A 23,920-nucleotide genomic window follows, 5' to 3' on the forward strand; every position below is an offset into this window, starting at 1 on the left:
AAGGTACGTGCATTTACGTATGTCCCAAGACATTCAAACAAGAACACTGTAGTCCATTTCACTTTAACATTCAAAATGGTGGTTTATTAATCACACCGGACCATTTTAATTATCATACGTCTGTTGATACAACAACAACGTGTCTCATATTCTCTTGAGATGGAATTCTACGGTAATTTGAAAATATAGGCATTTTTATAGAGTTAATCAAAGAAATGTTATAGAAAACGTACTTAACAATAGTAATAGGCCATAATAAGAAAACTAGGCTTGAGAAACATGCAACCGGTGAAGCCCGAAAGGATCTGGCCACTGTTTTTGCGGTAGCCCTTCATTTGGAGACATCGGAACAAGGTAGTCTTCGAGGGTGAAATCCATAACTTTGTTTCCATTCTACAGGCTATTGATTGAGAGGGGGCTTCCTGGTCTCAAAGCTAAGCTCCTCGGCAGTTCTGTGTTGGCTCAGATACCCGAAGTTGTTTCGGAGTGGAGACACAAGATGATGTCATTTTCTGTCTTGGCCCTCGCCGCAACAACTTCTTTCTATAAATGATGGTGCACCCTTTTTGGTGTATTTTAGAAAAAAAGAAATTACATAATCAGAATTCTATCCTAGCAGAAGGACAAGTGATATGTGCATTGGGAGGATGCGATGGTGGAGTCGTCGTCACCATTGTGGGGTAAAAATTATGCGAGAAAGCAGTCGATCGGTGCGAGCAATTGCGTGAGGATGCTTCCTAAAAACCTTATTGGCCTTCACCTGGTACAGGTTCTCAAGGACCGTGGCTTCAGAGGTCTAATACGTAGTCGTCCAGTCTCATCGTGTCAAACACACAAACCTTGCAAGATGATGTTTCTCATTCTCCTCTAATAGTAATTTTAAATGATCCGATTGGATTAATCTTAAATCAATGCATAAAGAATTACTGACGAGAGAATTTTCCAAATGATTAGATGAATTAATTTTAAATTAGCAGGATTTATTTGTAATATTCAATCCAGTGTTTTCTCATAATTGATGTGAAAGTTCCTAACTGAGTCACACGATGTGATAAGACACGAAACACATGAGATAGGAACAACTCAACGCGCGCCCTACCGTACTCAGATTTGGACTCGACGCGATCGAGGATTATCTCTGTCTGACTGTCTCTCTGCTTTGCCAATTGCCATTATCCTTGCATGTTTAATTCGAAGGGAAAATGGTAATTCCAACAAGAGATTAACCAGCAACTACTTGTATAAATCAGGGTATCCAGGTGCTGATCTAGCTATAGGCGGCAGCGGCTTGAGCTAGCGCAGGACATACAACTGAGCTGCCTGTAACCAATAAGCATGTATACACCCATCGCATGGACCAAGTCCGTGGCCTTCCTAGTCCTCTGCTCCGCCTTCCTCCTGATCAGAAGCACAGCCTACGGAGCTGAAACCCACCTCCGCTTCTACATGAACGACTTCTACACCGGCCCACAGCCGACAGCCCTGCGCGTGGTGTCGGGGCGGTCCCTCAACGGCAGCACCCCGTCGTGTCGCCTCGCCGCGCCAGTTCGGAGACATCGTGGCGCTGAACGACCCGCTGTAGACGATGGTGGCTCTCACTTCTCTCAAATTCTCTCCCGTGGATTCAGAAATCGACCGAACATACAGTGAGGCTCTTGAGGGTTTTTTTTTTCAGCGAACTGACTTGCTGCTTTTGTGTTCTTCCTTTTATTCACAACGGGAATTACTTGCTCCGTGAGTTGCTCCTCTAATGCCATCCCACGATCGGGAACAAGTCAGGCGCCCCTACTCGCACGGCGCAGCACAAGAATAGCTGGCTCGTGCCCAACTAAAGACCCGGATCACACAACAGATCCTAACAAAATTTAACTGACGACAAGTGCAGGAATAAGAAAAGCTATAACAACTACTTATTTGCTAACAAACTCCCCCTAAGCTAGTTGTCGATCACCTGGATCATGCCGAGCTTTGGGCGCACCTCCTGGAACTTGACACGGCCGAGCGCCTTGGTGAGCACGTCGGCGAGCTGGTCCTCTGTGCGGATGTACTCGACGGACACCTTGCCATCTTCAACACACTCCCTGATGAAGTGATACCGCGTCTCTATGTGCTTGCTCCGATCATGGAAGACTGGATTCTTGCACAGTTGGATTGTGGATTTATTGTCGACACGGATCTCTGCCACCTCTGGCTCCTTGTCGAACAGATCACCGAGCATGCGGCCAAGCCACACACCCTGACACGCCGCCATTGTGGCAGCCATGTACTCAGCTTCGCAGGTTTTGAGAGTGCCACCACCTTTTGCTTCTGCGATTGCCAAGTGATTGGGCTGTCACCTAGCATGAAGATCACCCCAGTTGTGCTCTTGCGATCGTCGACATCTCCAGCCATGTCGGCGTCATTGTACCCGACGAGTCCACCATCTCCTCTACTCGGGTAGCCGCACCCAAAATCCTTGGTGCCAGCAATATATCGGAGCAGGTGCTTCACAGCAGTGAGGTGCTCCGAGGTGGGCTTCTCCATGAATCTACTGACATAGCCGTCGGCGTAGCATATGTCAGGCCGGGTGTGCACTAGATAGCGCAAACTCCTTACAACACTCCTGTAGAATGTGGCATCCACAGGAGTTCCTTCTGCATTCTTGCTCAGCTTCAGGCGCTGCTCCATGGGCACGAGCGCCGGATTACAATCCTTCATGCCGGCGCGCTCCAGGAGCTTGCCGGCGTACGCCGACTGGCAGAGGGTGATGCCATCAGCGCTTTGTGTCACCTCGATGCCCAGGTAGAAATTGAGCAACCCGAGGTCACTCATGTCGAACTGCAGCTTCATCTCCTTCTTGAAGCGAGCAATCTCACCGTCGCTGCCGCCGGTGACAATGAGGTCGTCCACATAAACACCGAGTAGCAGACGAGTGTCCCCGGTGCCCCGCGTGTAGACGGCATGCTCAGACGCGCTCCGCTTGAAGCCCAGCTGCACCAGAGTGGCGTCGAGCTTGGCATTCCATGCCCTCGGCGCCTGTCGAAGACCGTACAACGCCTTGTGCAGGCGAAATACCTGGCCTGCGCACCCTTCTTGCTCGAAGCCAGGAGGCTGTGCGACGTAGACCTCCTCCTCGAGCTCCCTGTTGAGGAACGCCGACTTGACGTCGAGGTGGTGCAGCTTCCACTGCAGCCGTGCAGTGATCGCAGCCAGTAGACGCACCGAGTCCAGGCGAGCAACCGGTGCGAACACTTCGTCGAAGTCGACTCCCTCGCGATGGACGTAGCCTTTGGCGACGAACCGTGCCTTGTGCTTGATCACAGCACGGGCCGCGTCCTTCTTCACCTTGTAGACCCATTTCAGGCCAATAGGGCGGTGCCCCGCCGGCAGCTCCGTGAGCGTCCACATGCCGTTCTCCTCAATGGCATGGAGCTCATCGAGCATGGCCTGCCGCCAGCACTCGTGTGGCTGAGCAGCGGTGAAAGTGGTAGGTTCCTCGTCAGGGCAGTAGCAGACGCTCAGCCCTGCCGGGTGGAGTGGCATCGGGGGCCGAGCAGGTCCGCCACGCGCCGATAGCATTGATCGCCGGCATCAGCATCGTCGTACTGCTCGGGGTTGTAGGTGGGCGGCGTCGCGAAGTCCAGCGTGCGCGCCACAGGAGACGCGCGCGGTGTTTCTGGTTGAGGCGGAGTTCCCCTTTCTGCCGCCGTTTCTGCCGCGGCAGCCGCGGCAGAGCCCTTGTTGGACGCCACTGTAGCAGATCCGGGACGGCTGCTGCTCGCGTCTGCCGTCGTTTCTGCCGCGGCAGGGATTTCCTGCCGCCATGATGCTCCCCCGAAACCTGAGATCGGCACAGTAAACGACATGCCCGTTACCTCGTCTGCCTCGTCGCCCCAGTTCCAGCTTGCGCCCTCGTCGAAGACGGCGTCGCACGTGATGTGGACACGCCGCATTGCTGGATTGTAGACCCGGTACGCCTTGGACCCGGGTTCGTAGCCGATGAAGACCATGGGGCAGCTCCTGTCATCGAGCTTCTTGAGGCCTGGACGCATCTCCTTGACGTGGGCGACGCAGCCGAACACCTTGAGGTGGGAGATGTCCGGCTTCGTCCTGTGCCAGGCTTCATAGGGCGTGCGGCCGTCGACGCTCCGCCTGAAGGACCGATTCAGCAGGTACACAGCGGTGGCCACAGCCTCCCCCTAGAACATGCTGGGCACGCCCTTCGCTTTCAGCATGCTCCTCGCCATGCCCACGACGGTCTGGTTCCGGCGTTCGACCATGCTGTTTTGTTGGGGCGAGTACGGCGCGGTCAGATGCCGCTGCACGCCATGATCGGCGAAGTAGTCCGCCAGCTCATGGGAGGTGAACTCCCCGCCGCGGTCAGTCCGGAACGTGCGCAACGTCCGACGTGACTCGACCTCGGCGCGCGCCTTGAAGTGCTTGATCGCCGTGGATGCACCGTTCTTCGCCGTGAGGAGCACGGCCCACATGTACCTGCTCATGTCATCGACGATTAACATGAAGTACTTTTTACCACCTGGGGTTTCTGGTGTGATGGGACCGCATAGATCCGCGTGTACAAGCTCGAGCTGCTCGGTGGCGCGGTACTGCGCCTTCTGCGGGAACAAGGCGCGACGTTGTTTTCCGACGAGGCAGGCATCGCAGAGCTGCTCGACGTGGTCCAGCAGAGGAAGGCCGACGACGAGTTGATCACGCCCCATCTTCTGGAGCGCCTGAAAGTTCTGGTGGCCCAGGCGCGCGTGCCAGCGCCAGGCCGCGTCCTCATGTTGGGCCGCCAGCGACACCGGCCTCGCGATCTCCAGGCGCACCACATACAACCTGCTGGCATTGCGCGGCACCTAGGCGAGCATCTTGCTGTTGCGGTCGAAGAGCGTCATCTGGCCATGGTGGATGCGCGTGTCGCAGTTGTTCTCGTCGAGTTGCCCAAGGCTGATAATCGACGTCTTCAGGTGCGGGATGTAGTACACCTCCGTGAGCGCGCGGTGGTCGCCGGATCGGATTGAGAACAACACCGATCCGCGCCTGCATATTTCGACGAGGGAGCCGTCGCCAAACTTGACCTTGCCGGAGATGTTGCGGTCGAGATCGGTGAAGGCAGTGATGTCGCCCGTCATGTGGTTCGACGCGCCGGAGTCCAGGAACCACCGGCCATCGCAGGCCTCGATACCCTTGCAGAGATGAGCCTCCACCTGGCGCTCGTTGAGGTAGACCTGTCCGTCCGGGAGCTCCGCGGCAGCAGTCTCCTCCGACACGACGGCCATGCGGAGGGTCGGGTCATTGTCGTTGTCGCCGTCCTCACCGGCGTCCTGGATGAGGTGAGCCTCATCCTTTTTCTTCTTGCGGCAGTCCCTAGCCCAGTGGCCGAACTTCTCGCAATACCGGAACTGGTCGCACGCAGGGTCGTCCTTGCCGGCGTTGGGCGCAGCATTGGGCGTGGCCTGCTGCTTGTCTTTTCCACGGGTCTTGCCGCGGCGGCGGTTCTTATTGCTAAGCCGCCACTGCTGCCCGCGCCATCGCTGTCGCGCCATTTTATGCGGGCGCGCCACTGCTCCTCCGTAAGCAGTAGCTTGTTGCCGCCATCATCGGCCTCGCCGTCCTGCGCGAGCCGGTCCTCGGCCGCCTTGAGGCGCCCGGTCACCTCCTCCAGGGAGATGGAGTTGAGACTCCCGCTCGTCTCGATGTTCATGGCGACGAGGGAGTACTTCCGCGGCACCACGCGGAGGAGCCGGCGCACCACCTTGCCCTCGGTGGTCACCTCGCCAAGTTCTGCAAGCCTGGCGACAATTGAAGCGAGACACAGAGCGAATTCTTCCATGGACTCACCCGGCTTGTGATGGAAGTTCTCGAACTCGGTCTGCAATGCTTGGACTCGCGCCTCCTTCACTGCGGTCGAGCCCTGCCGCATCACCCGGATCGCTTCCCAGGCCTCCTTCGCGTTCTTCTTGGTGCCGAGGATGGGAACCAGCTCCAGTGGCACAGACCGGAGGATTGCCTCCATGGCGGAGCGCTCGTCGGCGACGTCGGTGCCGATCTCGATGGCGTCCCAGATCTCGCGAGCCTGGAGGATGACCTTCATCAGGATCAACCACTCGCCGTAGTTGGTCTTGGTGAGCATGGGGAAATTGGTGTTCGACATGGCGAAATCTCGGGCCGGCCGCGGAAACGAGAGTTCTCTCCCGGCCGCCGTCGCTGACTTCAGCGGCGTGTCGTCCTCACCAGTGGCTTTGCCCTTCTGCGCGTCACCGTGCTTGGTCATCCGCCGGACGAACTCAAGCTCTGATACCAAATGTAGACGATGGTGGCTCTCACTTCTCTCAAATTCTCTCCCGTGGATTCAGAAATCGACCGAACACACAGTGAGGCTCTGGAGGGTTTTTTTGTGCAGCGAACTGACTTGCTGCTTTTCTGTTCTATCTTTTATTCACAACGGGAATTACTTGCTCCGTGAGTTGCTCCCCTAATCGATCGTGCCATCCCACCATCGGGAACAAGTCAGGCCCCCCTACTCGCACGGCGCAGCACAAGAATAGCTGGCTCGTGCCCAACTAAAGACCCGGATCACACAACAGATCCTAACAAACTTTAACTGACGACAAGTGCAGGAATAAGAAAAGCTATAACAACTACTTATTTGCTAACACCCGCTGAGGGAAGGGCCCGGCACGGGCACCGCCCGTGTGGGCACGGCGCAGGGGTTCGCGGTGCGGGTATTCGGAGGGCGGCGTCGTGTCGGCCCTAAGCCTGCACCTGGTGCTGGAGGCCGGCGAGCACCGGGGAAGCTCCGTCGTGGTGGAGGGGCGCATCGACGTGGGCTCGGCGACGCGCGAGTCCGTGGTCGTCGGCGGCACTGGCCGCTTCAGGTTCGCGCGCGGGTACATGGTTTCCAGCAACGTCGAATACGATCTCGCCAATGGCGGCGTCGTCGAGCTCAACGTCTGCGTGCTGGTGTAGAGCATGGCGTGCGTGTTTATATGTCAAAACAGAATAATGGATCACCGTTGCTAGCATAAGTAGTACACCAGCCTCTGGAGACCCTAGGTTGGTACGTGAATGGTGATCAAGTGCCAGAGAGACTCCCAGGTTTTATTCAAGTACATGTCTAGCAGCACAGATAAATCATCAGGTGTTCACAATCAAAGTCGTAGGCATGCGATTACATGATCCCAATAAGTTCACCCATACAGGACATAAAAGTGGACACCAACCATTGTACTTGCTAAATAGGATCATACACCAACAGTTCACTAAGATAAAGATAAGCAGCACCCATGCATCTTTAATTCATCACAAATTAAGCCCAACAACTCTCTTGGGTTGATCATACTGCTCCAGGAGGGAAAAACCAGGTTGGACGCCATTGGCCAGCATGGCACGGCGGTACTACTGTCGTCCTTGGATGCAATGGTGTGATCGTACTATTTCTTATGTTGTATATGCCAGCATCACGAAGAGGGTTCGCAGAAGACTCCGGAGGAGGATAGTCACACATGAAGTAGATGCAATCCTCTTGGGATCCACTGCATTCTTGGGCAGGCAAGGACTTCGAGCTATGTTTGCCAAGAAACAGCGCATGGCCCCCCAAATCACTGGCCACTCTCCAACGAGCAGGTTTGCTATGCAAGTCTGCCTCAAGGACACCAAATGCAACAGTCTTGGCACGTTCATCAAAGACTTCCCGACCATTGGTGCGGGAGGCCACTGGGTCGATAAATCGTTCCACCATCAACAGTTTACCACCACATTCAACTAGATATTTACAAAGTGAATACTCCTCCCTCCGAGCAAGCAACGAGGAGGTTCCTGTTCTTGACAAAAACCATCAGTATCGATAACACATTTGATGTTTGGGTAACTACCAAAGCCCTTGCAGAACTCAAGGGCTAAAAGCTTCCAACAATCAGACAGCGTGTACAATTTTCCATCAAGGAATGCAACGCCCGATAGGTGCGGTAATGATTCCTTGCCACCTCGGAACGAGTAAGTGACAGTCGGCGGATGGCTAATACAAAGTGTACCACAATTAAAACTGTCAATGATCACCGTCACAACAAGGGGATTAGGTGATGAATCCAGGGCCGGGGGCACCGCCAATCTATAGGAAACTGGTTCAGGAAAGCGGTTTAAAAATTGTCTTCCTATCTCACGCTTCCATACTTTGGCTAGCTCAGGAAGCTCCAACGTGGCCTTGGAGAAAATGTTCATCAATGAACACACACCATCACTGTGCACGAGGAATAGCCAATTGTCAATGGAGCTTTGGCAACAAGCGTCGGCTGGGACCGGCAAGCAGTGAATTTCACCGGCTGGGATGCTAAGGAAGGTTCCATCTGGTAGGGTGATCCACGGAAATGGAAGAGGAGGGGGCTGCAATATACTATTAGAGCGCCATGGGTGACATACTGCTCTCAGGCGAACACAATCAGCCAGGGAAGGAAGTCCCTTGATGACAAGGCCCAGGAGTTCTGGCTGAAGATCTGACCAAGGTCGAGATCTTGCACCCTCCATCCCCCAAGTCTGCAAGAAGTCATAGATTTCAAAGTTTAGCAAAGTAAGAAAACTGCAATGAGTGTGCGTTTTGTACTATATAAGACCAAAGTCCATCACAAAGCATTAGAAGTTTGAGAATAATAAAAATATGAAGATACTATGGAAGCCAGCAATCCGGCCATTTGACCAGAAATAAACTAGCAAAAGTTGGCGTGCACTTGGAGACCAGAAATATGAAATTAGCCTTAGCCTTTCACTTCACATTAATTAATGGCATACATATACTTCTTGCAGTTTGTAACAGCATCGAAAACAGGCCCTAAGTATCATATTTTACAGAATCAGTTTGTACTTGAACTGAGTTCGCTTGTTTTTTAACTGAAGGTGGCTGACTAAACAAGATGATCCTTTCTCTATAACTACCCCAACAACAGCATCACAAACTGACAAGGAAAGGCCAATCTTTAATAAGCTACCCACCGCACACAGTCCAAAACTAGATTTAAATGAAAAGGGCAGAGAGTGTTCTGTTAAATAAGTGGGAATGTCTATTTTCAATCGCCTAAGAAATAGTTATTTCTCAGTCGACAATCGTAGCCATCCAATGAAGATTCTCTTATCCATCGGAGCTACATTAATCTTACACGAATCTCAATGATTGAATCAAAAGGTTGTTATCATCGAGTAAGAAATAGTTATTTCTCAGTCGACTAAGAAATAGCAAAACCGTAAATAAAATACATCAAAGAAGAAGTCTCATTTTGTTCAATACATATCACCGAATTAAGATCGTAGTTCTCAGATCACCTTAAAACTCCATTACCCAGTTTTAGATCAGATATGCCAATATTTTACATGACCAGTATTACGAAATGCTTGCAGTTTATGAGATCGATTAATAACTCCATTATATTACCAAGATTTGATCAACCCAAATAAACGATTTTAGATCGGTTATTATACCTCAGGCAAGTACCAATCTGTCTGCAGCAACCGCAAAAAAAAAGGGGGTAACAAACATGCATGCAGATTGCTACAAGTTTGTAGGAGTTGTTTCTAAATCAGATAGATAGTCAGATACAGATCTACCAAGAGAAACGATTTAGATTAGGTAACGGGCCAATTGGCCCAAACCAGATGAAACCCTAGAGGGCAAGCTGCAGGTAGAGGAGAGAAGGAGCCAGGGATTGCAGCTTACAAATTGAGGGGGTGGTCGCCTGGCCGGCGAAAGGAGATGGGGACAGCAGCGGAGGACTGCTTCCGGTCACGGGGAAGAGGAGTACATTTTTGTTTTGAGAATCTGAAGAGGAATACATATGTTCTCGTAAAATAAATAATAGAGTGGGCCTGTTGGGCCTCGTGTCCTTTTGCAATTTCGGCCCATCTCTCGAAACCTGGGCTGTTGTCGACCACTAGCTACGCGCTCAAGAGGAAGCCGCTAAGCCCTAGCTCCTTCCATGGATTCTCTACCTGCTTATCATTTCCAGATTGGGGTTCAGTTAGTTTGGACTTTGGCGGATCGCTGCTTTAACTGAGCAACGTAGCTTCTATCTATGCTTGGTAATGGAGTTTTAACCTTTGTGTAAACTGCAAGTGTTCCGAAATGTTTTGCTTTGATGTAAACAATGAATGAGATGTTTTAGGGAGCGCGGAACCAATTACTTGTTTAGGAGTACATTAGAAGCAACATTAGAAGGAATTCGAAACATGCCCCCAATGCCTTTGCCTGATTGGGGGAAGCAACAAAAGAAAAAGGTTCTTTCGATAAATGTCTATTACGATTTACTTGTTCATAGGCAACATTAGAAGTTCATACTACTGCACTTGTACGAACCAGCAACGGAGCAATGAACCGTTTTATTCTTTTTAGCTCATGGCATGGAGCCATGGCCTGAGGATCTTAACAAGGTGCAGAGAACCATCACGAATTTTATGCAGCAAAATTCAGGCTCAACAGCCAGTTCAAGATCTAAGCAAATGATACACATACGAAGTTGCCAAAAGAAAAGGAAAACTGAATCAGTGGCACAACAAAAGCTCATGCCATTTTTCTTCTTTTGGGTTGCAAAGGAACCGTGATACATGGGAACATGTCCCCAGTCCATACAAGTATAAACCCCTGCAAAATCCAGAAAAATCCAACAAAAGAAAATGACATTCCAGTCCACAGGAACCTTACATCACCATCCATCAGACTCGACCCCTGATGTTGCCAAGCACCCAGATGAAGAAGGTACACACAACAGAAGCCAAGCACCACAACACCTGGAAGAGAGAAGGCCTCGCAGGTCGTCCAAGGCTCATATCACAGGTGAGCCGAAGACCGGAGTCACCGCCCTCGTAGATTCGAAGACAATGAACCAGAAAGAGAACCAACCGGTGCCGCCTCCTCCCAAAAAAGCGTAAAACCAGAAGCAACAAGCTTGGAGGTCATGGGTTTCTCAAAATTACGATGATACGCAATCTGAAGATGCTTTTTCAGAACAATCACTTGAACCATTCAAATACTGGCCAGGGACTTTTATCCTAAACACAGAGTAATGGTGATTTAGACTTTTCTCCCCATGCAATCTGTAGACTGTGCCCAGTGCTCCATTATTTGGATTAGGGATAGCATAGAAGACGCGCTTGAATCTTTGGTGTACAAGTGCCATAGCACACCTTCAAATAAAGAAACTGTCAGCAAACTAAAAAGTAGGCGACAACCAGAAAATGACGTCATGCTCTGATAACAGCGAACCTACATTGTGCATGGTTCCCAAACGAGGTACATGTCAAATCCTGTGCAAAGATATGGTCTGTTTCTTCCAGACAAGTCACTGCAGCATTCTTCATGCTCAGATTGTTCTTTATCCTGATGTTCAAATTTGAACTTGTTAGGTTGTCAGAAAAGAAAAAGAGAACAGATGCGCATCGTTTTCAGTCTACAGTTGTAACAGCAATTTTGTCAAAGACAAGTGGCAACCATTGATGGGCAGATATAAGTAACAAGGCTCACTTTTGCAACCATCTTTAGCCGCTTTGATGGTTCATTATCAGAACAATTCTCCATATCGCCATTTAGTTTTGTTTCGGTTGTTGAAGTATTGAACAGTATTCTATCCCTCTCAGCGACATTGTCAATGGCAACTACGGCAGCATGTCCCAGAGGGTGCCACAAAAAACCACCTTCAGAGGGCAATGTCTTCTGCTCAGTTGAATTTCTTTTCATCCATCCCCACGAGTTCATACAAGAGACCTCCATGGTTAAGCCATTGCTAACATGGGAGCTTGACAGCAACAACTTGCCATCATTAGCCTCAGTTGCTTCAGCCGAACAGCAATCATTATCTGCTTCGACTCTGGTACATGTGTTCCTTTTTAGAGAAGGATCATGCTGGTGTGTTAGGTCTGTAGCCTTCGAAATTATTTGCATACTCGAGGGATCAACAATAACAGCAGCATTGCTGACCTGCTAAAAACACAGCCATGCAGAAGTTTAACCGAAAATGGTGATCTACACCAAACAACCAGCAAGCTAAGATCGCATCAAAAGAAAAAACATAGACATGGTATCTTTCTCAAAGTTAACACTACAGCAGCTTAAATTTGGACTTGGCGCTTAAGAAAGAGGAATTTCGTATCTCACGGTCACTTGTTGTCCGTCGTCATACAAATATTATCTCACAGTTTTATGTTTAGTTGGTATCCATACTTAACGTTTTGACCCACACTAAATAGTTAATGAAGCAACAAGACTGACTAGGATCCAACGGAATCAGAGCGCACAGAAGAATATTTAGAAAACAATGGGAATTAGAATGATGTAGCAATAAGCAAAACTAGGAGTCACCTCGGCTAACTGGATAGCAGTCCTCATGCAATCAAATATTGATGGTAATTCCTCTTCCTTAATCCAGATAGACCATCAGTTCTGCAACATGAACAGCGAAGTTTATCGTAAAAGCTTCTTTGAGTTAATACTTAATATACATCATTTACTATAATTATAAGTTGCGATTATAATTACATCCAAAGACAATAAACTACGTGCGTAACCTAACAAGGAGAGGAAATCCTCAACTACAGTTTTTGAGCCTATTTGGTTCACCATGAATAGCGAGATTTTTTTTGGCTTACATGCTATAATTAAGGCTGGTGTATTTCATGCTACACAAGTGATTTGGCCTACAAAGCTTGCCCATTTGATCAAAGCAATCAAGTGCACAGGATAGGACTAACCAACAACATTAAATTTTGTCGGACACAAGAAACACATTACATGACCCATGGTGGGAAGTAGGAACATACTCATGTGGGGGGTGATAAGATGTTGGCCAAAGTTTACACTCCTCTTTAGACATAGCAGGATACCTGGCAACCTGTGAAAGACTTTGCCAATAGTAAATACCAACATTTATGACATGCTTCAGCTGTAAATAGCTAGCCAGCTACAGTTGGCTCTATTTTGATACATCAAAGTGATAAGTACTCCCTCCAATCCTAAATTGTTGTTGAAATATTACATAAATCTAGACGTCTTTTAAGAATAGATACATCCATATTTGGGCAAATTTGAGACAAGAATTTAGGATCGGAGGGAGTATTTAATAACAGCTTTATCTATTATCATTGTAATCCATAGTTTTTAGACAGAAGAAAATGAAATTTATCTAACCAATGTGCCAAGGATCAGTGCATTTTGAAAGATGGAATGTGTTGCTTTCAGATCATTGTCCAAGAAGTCAAAATTTGTTCCGATGCCTAACAAAAGCTGTAGATCAGAGTTAAGTTCCCCAAGGGTAACAGGACTTACTTTCGCAATGAAAGGACTCAGCTGGTATGTGTCCACTACCTTTGTACATCTTCGGCAAATCCATTTCTACAATTTTCAGGTCCAGTTGAAAGGCATAAGATGATTGGTAACTCGGATTTTTCTGTCAAAGTAAATGGGAAGAAACATCAAGACAAAGTTAGCCAGGTAAGAGGGGGAACCAAAACTGTTTTGAAATAATTACTGGTCACATGGACACATGGTATAACCCAGCTTTAAATATTGTGAGCTACTCAGTTTTATGTCCACAATCTATGGATGGATCTTCGAGCATTAACTGAATATTAAGGGCTCTGACATGATTAGTGGTTCGGTGGCATATCCAACTAAAACACTGAGCTGCTCGATTTTGGTTCCCAGTTGAAGAGCTGGCTCATCTGCTTTGTTAGCTAAAAATTAAGGTTCTTTAAATGACGGCTCGCCATCTAAAATGACAATATCAGTATACGTGGGTACCACTGCATGAAGAATTATTCCAAAACTTTGGCATGCAGTAAGCATGAAAATTTTACAGGATCAGAGCAGGATCATACATCCTGATGATCCTAAAAGAAAGCCTGTTGAGTGTTGGTTATTCTACAAAAGTAACATTGGATCTATCACAAGGCTATGTTGCATTAGAAACATTAAATTGTATCTCCTATGATAACTTTAGCAGTATATAGAGAGAGAGAGAGCTATGCCATGGCTTCAATGATCATGTGTGATTGTGTTCTCTTTTATGAAAGTATGAAGTGGTGCACTCAAAAAGCAAACAGAAACAATTGAGAACCAAGACAAAAACACATATACCACCACTATCAATACACCGACGCACCCGCTTAACATGCCGCAGATTCTCCAGTGGGCATACTTGATTCAATTGCCTGAAATGACAGACGCACTAGAGAGTTACTGCCTGTAATATTACAAAATATTTCTCTACCAACCAAAAAAGAAACAACGGTAACAGCACACAAATCCTATTTGTCAATGAGTAGACCATCATTAAGATAAAAGAAATTTCGCATGGAATAACCAAAAGAGATAAGACAGAAACATGGAATTTAAATTTCATGCCAGCTTCATGTGAATGAATATGGCTAAATACAGTTTACAGTTCTCAGGTGTAGTCTGCAGTTCCACTTATGAATATTTTTTTTGCCACCTACCCAATAAAATTATTCGTTAAACTTGGTTGCGTTTTGAAAACGGTTTCCAAAACGGTATCAGATGTGTTAACAAAATATGATTGCAATTGAACTCCAGATATATACAATAATGGACCAAACACAAGAATTATTTCCTGTTCAGCAGAGTTGGTAACTTGGGATTAAAAAAACACTGTTTAAATTCCTTGTGCACCATTCAAATGAAACCAACCCTCGAATCTCCACAAGTTCTTTACGTCGCTTTGTTTATGAAAAACGAAGGAATCATCAGCTATATTGTCCGCCTCAAAACCTTGTTAATTGCCGTTCAAGGCTCGTAAACAGTAACTAAAAAGGTACCAGCTGAATAAACAATAAGCTAGAGCAAAAGGCATCTACCTTATGAGAGCATTGGCTACCTTGGATTCAATCTTTGCAGCCACCACATCAACTGGCAATGAGAGGAAACGATAAAAGAAGAAGTACGAAATGAAACTAGAATTGAAACACAGACTATAGTAATTAAAGGAGATACCTGTAGAATGTTGGAGGGAGTTAGGTTGCCGGCAACCTCGATAAGCTCCCATGCCGTGGCAGCCAATTTTCACTTGAAGCTGAAGTCAACAACAAAGAAGTCATGAACAGATTCTTAAGGCTAGGAACTGATTTAACTTAATTTGCAGCCTGCTGCAAATTAGTTACTGTTTCAAAAAAAAAACTTAATTTGCAGCTTGCAGCAATGGATCAAACGAGCTAACAAGCAGTAAACGTGAAAAGCTAGAAATGCGTTGATAAATCCGATAAGTAAAAGAGGCGGGCAATAGCATTGAGGGCGTGGAGGTCGGAGCCAAAGAGTCAACACAGGTGGGTGTGTATCTCGCTAGACCCAAGCACAAGCGTGGAGCCTCCTAACCTTGCAGAAGATGCAGCTGTGTCGATGTAGGGTGGCCGGCGACTTGGATGTGGGAGCCGGAGGAAGGGGCGGCTCTGCCGGTCGGGGCGCAGGGAGGCTGCAGGATCTGGCGGCGGGCGGGCGACCTCGGACGCCCTACAAGCGTGAGGTGGACGGCGATGGCGTGGAAGGAGGGGAAGGAGAGCACACGGCCGGCGTGTACCTCCCCGCCCGGAGTGTCAGCCTCAACAGCGGCAGTCGGCGGCGGAGCCGGGACAGTGTCGTCTCTTTCTGGGCCCTAAAAGCCCGATAGTTTTTTCGTTCCCCAAAGAAAAACAGCTTTTTCGTGGCCCAATTGATTTATTTCTCTCTCTCTTACTGCTTTCAGATTTAACTCGAAAATGGTAAATCCCAGCTAGAGATTAACTAGCTAGTACTTATAAATAAATCTGGGTATACAACCAGAGTCTACTGTACCCAGATTTATACTAGCCAGTATAATGTGTCGATCGCGTCGACTCTAAGGGTGTGTTTGGTTCTGCTTTGCTTTGGAAGAAAACTGCTTTGCTTTTTTTGCTGTGGAAAAGCTGCTTTGCTTTTCCTGCTGTGGACAAACAGGAAGTTGTTTGGTTAGGACAACTGCTTTTGCTAGAAATTAGAAAGAAAGAAGGGACACAGAGAGGGATCAAACGGGATGAGACGTACATGAGGATCGGAGGGACGGTGGTGGCGTCTGCAAGTCGGGAACGGGTGGGCCGGGGCAGCCGGGGACGGGAGGCCGGGGCGGCCGAGGACGGACGGGCCGGGGTCGGGCGGTGCGTGACGCCGCTAGAAGAGACCGCCGCTGGTGGAGAAGCCGCCGAAGCTAGGGTTCCTCCCGGCCGGTCAGAGAAAGAGCTCGATGGGAGACTCTGACATGTTAAAAAATGAATCGTTTTTCACTTATGAGTGGTAAAGGTGGGTAAATAACTCCAAATTGACAAGAAAAAGCAACCAAAAGTATCTATAGACCTACTTTGAGAATTGTATTACGAAAAGCAGTTTTTGCTTTTTGCTGTGGAAAATAACCATTTGGTTAGCTTTTTCTGCTTTTCGAAAGCAGAAATAGAAAAACACACCAACCAAATGCACCCTAAATCTGAGTAGGACGGTATTTGTTTTTGGGTGTGGTGGGGCATAGATGACCCAACGGAATAGGCCCGGTTAGATAATAGACAGGCTCAAATGACACTGGTGTAGTGGACCATGCATGGCCCATCCTAAAGCTTGTCTAATAAACCTTTTTTTTTCAGAGCAGCTTGTCTGATAACTTTATTTCGGTGCTGAAAGAACAACTTTATGAAAGATTATGTTCCCTTCTCTTAATTGGACTCTCAATTGTTGATATATTTGCATAATATTAGTTATATCCCCATGATTTTAACGCAGAGGTGAGTAATCAGATTCACTATCTTTCATGAGAGAGCTCTAAAAGTGTGAGTCGTCCTCGTTTAGAAAACAAAGGAGATGGCCTTCAGCCCTTTACTGAAAACAGCACGAAGATTCCAGGGTTCGAGTGAACACTAACGTTTGCTCTTTATCCTCCTCTTTCTCTTGTCCGCCATAATGGTGTGTCCCTGACTCCCTATCTTCTTCTGCCGCCTCCAAAGTGGTTAGCCAAGGTGTGTGCAAATTTTGCAAAGATGTGATTTCTCAGCACAGGGAAATGCCAGCTAAGGCTTAAGCCTCGAACAAAAATGAGATTTCGCATTCTAGAACGGGATTTCAACTTACTCATGAACTACAAGCTACTCCGCTTTCAACCTCAAAAAGAAAAAAGAAAAAAAAAGAGACCACTTTCCTCCAAAATCAGCATCCAAAGAGTAAGAAAAATACACGGACAATACACAGGTTCCTACCCATACTACCGCACATTCCAACCATTTTTTCATAGCCAAATAAAATAACCCAAATCAAAGGAACGAAGAGTCGGGAGATAGGATAAGGTGATTGGTGTGGCGCGGGCGCTGATGCTAAAACGTGTCATGGCCGGACCGAGCAATCAGCCACACAAGAGGGTACGTGCATGGGCCACACCAGAGGAAGCCTCCAGAGCGATCACTGCCCAGATCCACGATCGAGTTCCCGAAAAACATGCCAAAAACAGCCAGGGTTTGTGCAGTGGGCCGTGACACCGTAGTTGCCATTACCGCGGTCGGGAATCGGTTCTCATGGAGCATCTCTCGCAGAATTCGCCAAAAAAAAACTATAGTCTTGATATAAAAAAAAAAAGCTCCCAACAGGTCCTTAAATTAAACATCCCAGCTGTAAAAAGTTTTATGGGTTGTCATAAAGTTTTCCGTCCGCACGATAAATTTATAGCTCCAAGAACCGTTTAAAAGTCCAACTCTCATTTTCTCCACCTCCGCCATGCTTGTGCGCCACCCCGAATCCAGTCAAATCAGTGCTAACCCGCACAGTACCGTAAAACAATATCAGTTCTTAGGTATACCTTATATATGGCGTTTTCGGGCTGGCTTTCTACGGGAACCGTTAGAAATGCTCTTAGCCTCTGACACTATCTTGGTGCTGTATATTGGGGAGAATCTCGTCCATCTTGACATATCGATTTTTTTTAATGACACTACCTCCATTCAGTATTTTACTTTCTTACCAAGGTTTTTTGACTAAAATTACTACATAAACATAAACACGTGACTTATGTGATACAACCTTAAACTACATGTAAATATTTTTTTTAAATACGAATACAATGATATTGATTTATGTCACAAAAATGCATGATGTATTAATGGACTAATTGTTGGCCGAATGAAATGAAACGTGCCTTACACTTTGGAACCGAGAGAGTATGGGTTGTGTTGCTCCTCATCGACAACGCTATGATGAAAGGTGTGGCATCGTTCAAAATAAATATAGGCCGGTTCTACATCTTCTATATTGCCTCACTGGATGGTGCCATGCATGGAGTCAAAGAGTATTTTCTGTCCCCAGGTTCGCCGTGTCCGATGTTGTGAATTTTGATCTTGTGTCCTCGCAAAACCGTCCATATGGATCGTGTCATGCTTGTTGCTTTTATTGCCCTCATTTTTGTGTCTTTAGAGGCCTTCTCTACTATTCAGATGAAGATCTTATGATTGAACAGACTTTACCTTTGGTGGATCATTCCTAACCTTTGTCTTTTCTTTCCACTTATAGATCTGAGTTTGGTGGTCGCGAGTTCACTTCAACAATAGTACCTTTTAGTGGCTACGGACTCATTTAATTGCCACTCATTTTATACGTATCATGCTCTTTTGACTATTCTTGATTGGTTTTGATGACTTTCAAGATAAAAAAATCAAAAAATAATATTTTGAGATAATTCTTATTTATCAGAAATTAAAAAAATGAGCCACAACCACAGATTCTTAATCTCGTAGAAAACTCGGATTCTTAATCTCGTAGCAAAGCACAGACATTTAGCTAGTTGGATGAAAGACTCAAGTGGCTTACTGCAACCATTAAACGATACTCAAATTTTATTTTAGCATCGAGGGTACTCATGTTTATTTTTCCGAAACCTTGAAAGTACTTCGTGGTCGATATGATGGAAATTTGTTTTCAGAAGTTCTATTGCAATCTTCGTCATAAGAGCATTTTTGTTGTATTATCTTTTTGGTTTTATGTTACAAGTATTGTACCTGCAATGGGCCATGGATCATGGATGTCGACAAAGTTGCAGGTGACCTTTTCCTTTAAAAAAAACTGAAAACCACCATAAAAGCGACGAGATCAAAGTACGTTAACAGACCCGCGAAAACACCACATGCAGATGCAGTAGTACGCGCAACAGTACTACGGAGTATTGCCTTCGAATACGTACGAATAACACAGCCAGAGCAAATTAATTAATTAAGCAGCAACAAGCAAACATGTACACTCACGCACACATGAACGTGTCGCAGCGCCTAGCTAGCGCTATTAGTCGTGGTGCTGCAGGTAGAGGTCGATCTCGATGACACCCCCGTCGGCGAGCGTGTAATCATAGTCCCTGCTGAGCATGTACCCACGGGCGAGCCTGAACTTCCCGGTACCCCCCACAACCACCGACTCCCGTACCTCCAAATCCATGTCGATCCTTCCTTTCACGGCCACGGAGCTTCCCTTGAACTCCCCGGCCTCCATCGCCAGGTGCATGCTCAGGTCCGACACCACGCCGCCTTCCGCCACCCGCACCGCGAACCCCTGCGCCGTGCCCACCCTCTTTCCGCCGCTGTTGTCGGGTCCCTCCGTCAGCGCGTTGTTGAGCGCCACGATGTCCCCGAAGTGGCGTCCTGTTATTGGGGATTTGGTGGAGTTGGGGAGGAGGGAGCGGCCGGAGACGACGCGCATGGCGGTGGGGTGTGGGCCGGTGTAGTCGTCATGCATGTAGAAGTGGAGGTGTGTTGTGGTTATGGGTTGGGGGTTGAGTTTGGTGGTGGTGTTGGAGTGGTGGGTGAGGAAGGTGGCGCCGGCGAGGAGGACGGCGGAGGCTAGGAGGAGTGACGGGAGAGAAGCCATGGTTTATGTATCGAGCGAGGTCGATGTGTCGATGCTATGTCTCAGTTAGCCTGTGTCCGTTTTGTGCAAGGCTGCTAATTAAGTTGCTCACACTTGAGCCCAGGGGAGGTATAAATAGTAGGTGTGGCCGTGTGCAGCGGCGGACCCAGGAAAACTTGTAACACATCTAAAATTTTGGCTGACGACTATAAAATTGTACGGTACTAAAAGTTTGTATTCAGCGACCCAAAAACACAAACCGTCTCTAAAGAAATCAAAAATACTCTAAGAACATAAAGAATGCATTTTCTGTTCGAAATTATGTCCCGTTGGTCGACATGGACCCTTAGATAAATATGCTCTTCTAGATTCATCTATAATATTAGTATCAAAAGCTTCTACTCCCTCCGTCCAACAAAGGATGTTTCAATTTTGACTAAATTTAAATGCATCCATACACTAAGAAATGTCTAAATACATCTAAATTTTGACAAACTTGAGACATCTTTTGTTGATGGAGGGAGTATTGGTTTTTAAAGTCCAACATCACCTTCAGTATCATCCATATTAAGCTCAAGACATGCTGCTCTTTTATGCTCTGCGTTGCTATCACTACCAGAGCCATCTAATTATGGATATAATCTTTTCATCTATGTTAAATTTAACAAAAAGAATCCAACAAATTGCAAGCAATTGAACTAAAATCTAACTAGGGCTCAACAACAATTACGGATGAATTACGCATAATTCAAAATTTAAATGGAAGAAAAATCATCGAAAAAGCAAACCAAAAGCCGTGTTGTACGCGTGTACGGCATCCGCCGGAATCGGCGCCGATCGAGCTGCTGTCGGTGCTTGGCGAGTCGGCGGGAGGTAGACTTATCGTACTATCGTGACGAATTGGTGGCGGAGCGATCACGGGACAGGAGTCCAGCAATCAACGTGTTGGGCATGGGCTTGAGGGACGCTGGGCTGCGGTGCCAACTTTGGCATCAGGCACTGGGTTTGGAGGTTGGGCTTGGGGGGCAAAGCTGGGCCAGGAGGGGCTAAGTTCGCTAGATTCAGTCGTCTAGGCTCAAAAAGCAGCACATATCCTAGGCACCTCTTCTGGGCTGGACCCGTGCTATAGCCCGCCTAGCACGGGCCATAGGCCCGCCCCTGGCCGTGTTGGCGACTGATCTTTAACAAAAAGAAAAACTAAATCTTCAGTTGATGTGTCAAAACCGTCAGGTTAGTATTTGGGCGTCATCCCCATTCACTCGCTCGTCCCTACACTAAGTGATTGACTGATAGCCTTGTTGACTGCTATAAGCATCATATTCTCTTCATGCAGGTTTGTGCGGTTTTAGGGTTTTCTTCGGTCGTCCTTTGATCAATTAACCGTGGTATGTATGGGTTTCGATCTAGTTTTCATAATAGGAGCTCTCTTCCCTCTTGACAAAGTTTTTGTAAAAAATATCTCTTGGTAGTTATTCCTAAAGAGGTTGCAATTAGTTGCTCTAGGCAACATAATGTTTCCAGCATGCATCGTCCATGTTTCCTTTCTTTCAAGTCCTCATCCTGTTTTCTAAAAAAAGGATTCAAAGGAAAAGAAGCGATAGATTTAGAAAAAAAAAACGGTTGGTTAGTCAATCCTACAAAAGAGAGCAAAGTTTCTCTATCTCCGAGTAAGGAACAAGAAGGCGAGAAATGTTGAAATCTCTACCACTACACGCCGTTAAGGTGCTTTTTTTTCCCCACAAAGACGTAGAGCTACCTATCGAGATCTTGGGCTATGAAATACTTTGAGTAATCATTTATGAATTCTTGTTGGTAAGAACAAATAACTTTTGGTATTTTTATGCCTTAGATGTGAGATCGATGTAGACCATAAATATTTTTGTAGCATCGGCCGGGTCTTTAAGCTAGACATCTTCTATCCGATACCGTATTAAATCCCATGGCTCACATTACTAAAGCTGAAGGAGAAATGAATACAAAATATTTGCATGATTATCAATTCATCACATAGAAGTATAAAAGCATTGTAATGGTCACAAAAGTAACATAGTGACCATGGACAGAAGTAATGCTTACCTGTCAATTTGCATCTTTGATGGCATTCTCAATGACGTTATAATATTATTCGGTTGCTTTTTCCTTATTTTCTGGAAAACATATTTCTGGACACGGTACCGGTTTTGTTCTTTTGGTAGTGGCTAAGATGTAAATAAGATTTTTGTGATGATTATTTAGGAAAAGTAATTTCATAAGAGGAGTCATATTGTTCTTACTTTATTAGCAGCATGTATTTATGTACTACTATAAGTACAAAAGTACTTTATAGGCTGCCACACAACAACGTAGCTCTGTCCATTTGAGGTGGTCTATGGTTTTAAACCCATTACACCCATTGATTTGCTGCCTCTATGCCTCTACCCATGCAAGAGCGCGTCAACATGGAGGCATCCAAGAAGGCATGTTTTGTCATGAAGATCTATGAGAAGACAAAAGAAGCAATTGAGAAGAAAGGCAAGTACACCGTTGACCATGTGAACAAGAAGCGCAAAAAGGTGTTGTTTCAGCCCGGCGACATGGTTTGGGTACACTTTCGCAAGGACAGATTTCCGGAGCGTCATAAGTCCAAGTTGCAACCACGTGGTGCTGTACCATATAAAGTTCTTGCCAAGATTAATGACAATGCATACAAGATTGATCTTCCAACCGATGAGTTTGGCATTAGTAATACATTCAATGTTGCTGATTTGACGTCGTATGCTGGAGAAGACCTTGCTGCGTCGGGGTCGACGCCTTTTCAAGGGAGGAGGATGATGAGGACATCTCTAGTCTTTTATCATCAACTTCAATTGATGATGGTGCTGCACAAGACAAGCCCAATGAAGTTAGATTTGGGCCAATAACAAGAACACGTGCAAAGCTACTTGAACAACAGGTGAACTCACTCTTAATTGAATCTGATGTTTTAATTGATGAGAGCTTTATACTACCTAAGTCTATGCATTTATGTATGATCAGATTTGAAGATAATTCAAGCCTTGTACGTGGAGGAGGAGAGTTGCAGCAAGATCCATTGCCGTTGATTTCCAATACCAAGAAGAGCGCGAGGGAGGAGAGGGAGGCGAGAGCACTACATAAAGAAGAGGAAATCAACCAACAATAAAAGTTGTCGTGGCTGATGCTAGTACAAGTCCCACGACACGTCAAACATGTCTAAGCCATCAGCGCACGTGAGGAGCATGTGACACACATAGGGCTGCCTACGACATGGTTTATTTGTCTAAGTGTGAGTTGGGCCTGCGTGCTCATAGTTTGGGCTGAACCCAACATTTTGGGTCAGTTTGTATCAAGTTTGGGTTGAACCAAGTTCGAGTCTGAGTCCAATTAGGTTGCTGGACGTCCACCCTCCTATATAAGTTGAGGGGCGCCCACGATTAGGGTTAGACCATGTTTAAATTATTCAGAACCATTCGTTGAACTGCTACAAGCATTCATCTGAAATTATATTTCTCTTTGATTCGATCAGGAATTTTACCTTCACCACTTTGTTGCGATCTGGTGTTTTGCTACTGAAGATTCAAGTGCTATCTATTGTTCCACTGGGAATTGGTAGATTACAGAACCGCTTCGTGGTCGGCGGCTACGTGCGCAAGCGTGTGGTGTTGCGAATATCAACTAGGGTTGAGAATTATTGCATTGGCAGTAAGGGACCAGCCAGAGATTCGTTAGCGTCTCGCGAGTTATCATCTATCTACTACGAGCTCAACGAGAAGATCGGGCCACCCCTTATCACCTTTGAATATAGCCTCACTATGATAATATAGGCAATTCTCAATAACGCCTCAATTTGAATTTTAAGGCACTTTTGAATAAAGACAACAACAGTATAAATGCATCTTAATGTATGCCACATTTAGTTCAAAAACAACATTCAAAGTGCAAATTTGATCCACTTAATTCATTGCATTCAATAATGTATAAGTACGAATCCCACATTCAGTTCACATGTAAGGACACCAATTACAGATACAGCCAACTAAAGCATTAAACAACTGAAGCTCCCGAGTACTCCATTGCTTG

General features: G+C 46.7%; 2 protein-coding genes and 2 pseudogenes across 2 annotated transcripts; 1 reads left to right on the forward strand and 3 right to left on the reverse strand.

Moving 5' to 3' along the window:
• The first annotated feature begins 1,335 nt into the window (after positions 1-1,335).
• LOC100827706 lies at positions 1,336-6,951 on the forward strand (annotated as a pseudogene).
• Positions 6,952-7,055: 104 nt separating this feature from the next.
• On the reverse strand, positions 7,056-8,669 carry LOC100828017 (annotated as a pseudogene).
• A 1,833-nt stretch (positions 8,670-10,502) lies between these two features.
• LOC100828319 (probable inactive tRNA-specific adenosine deaminase-like protein 3) lies at positions 10,503-15,665 on the reverse strand. The gene is given in 12 exon segments (XM_014902058.2): positions 10,503-11,148; positions 11,232-11,341; positions 11,486-11,938; positions 12,320-12,381; positions 12,384-12,400; positions 12,778-12,848; positions 13,283-13,326; positions 13,329-13,403; positions 14,093-14,166; positions 14,830-14,881; positions 14,966-15,044; positions 15,344-15,665. Coding segments are annotated over 11 exon segments (1,224 nt in total). The 5' UTR covers positions 15,018-15,044; positions 15,344-15,665; the 3' UTR covers positions 10,503-10,934.
• A 3,366-nt stretch (positions 15,666-19,031) lies between these two features.
• On the reverse strand, positions 19,032-19,952 carry LOC100838834 (dirigent protein 1). The gene has a single exon (XM_003577663.4). It carries the CDS (start codon positions 19,862-19,864, stop codon positions 19,286-19,288), a length of 579 nt encoding a protein of 192 aa, XP_003577711.1. The 5' UTR covers positions 19,865-19,952; the 3' UTR covers positions 19,032-19,285.
• Positions 19,953-23,920: the final 3,968 nt, after the last annotated feature.

Source organism: Brachypodium distachyon, chromosome 4 (assembly GCF_000005505.3).
Source record: "Brachypodium distachyon strain Bd21 chromosome 4, Brachypodium_distachyon_v3.0, whole genome shotgun sequence".
Lineage (NCBI taxonomy): Eukaryota > Viridiplantae > Streptophyta > Magnoliopsida > Poales > Poaceae > Brachypodium > Brachypodium distachyon.

What these genes read in the sequence shown, in the direction of transcription:
- LOC100838834 (XM_003577663.4), bottom strand. Translation starts at nt 19,864, where the DNA reads ATGGCTTCTCTCCCGTCACTCCTCCTAGCCTCCGCCGTCCTCCTCGCC.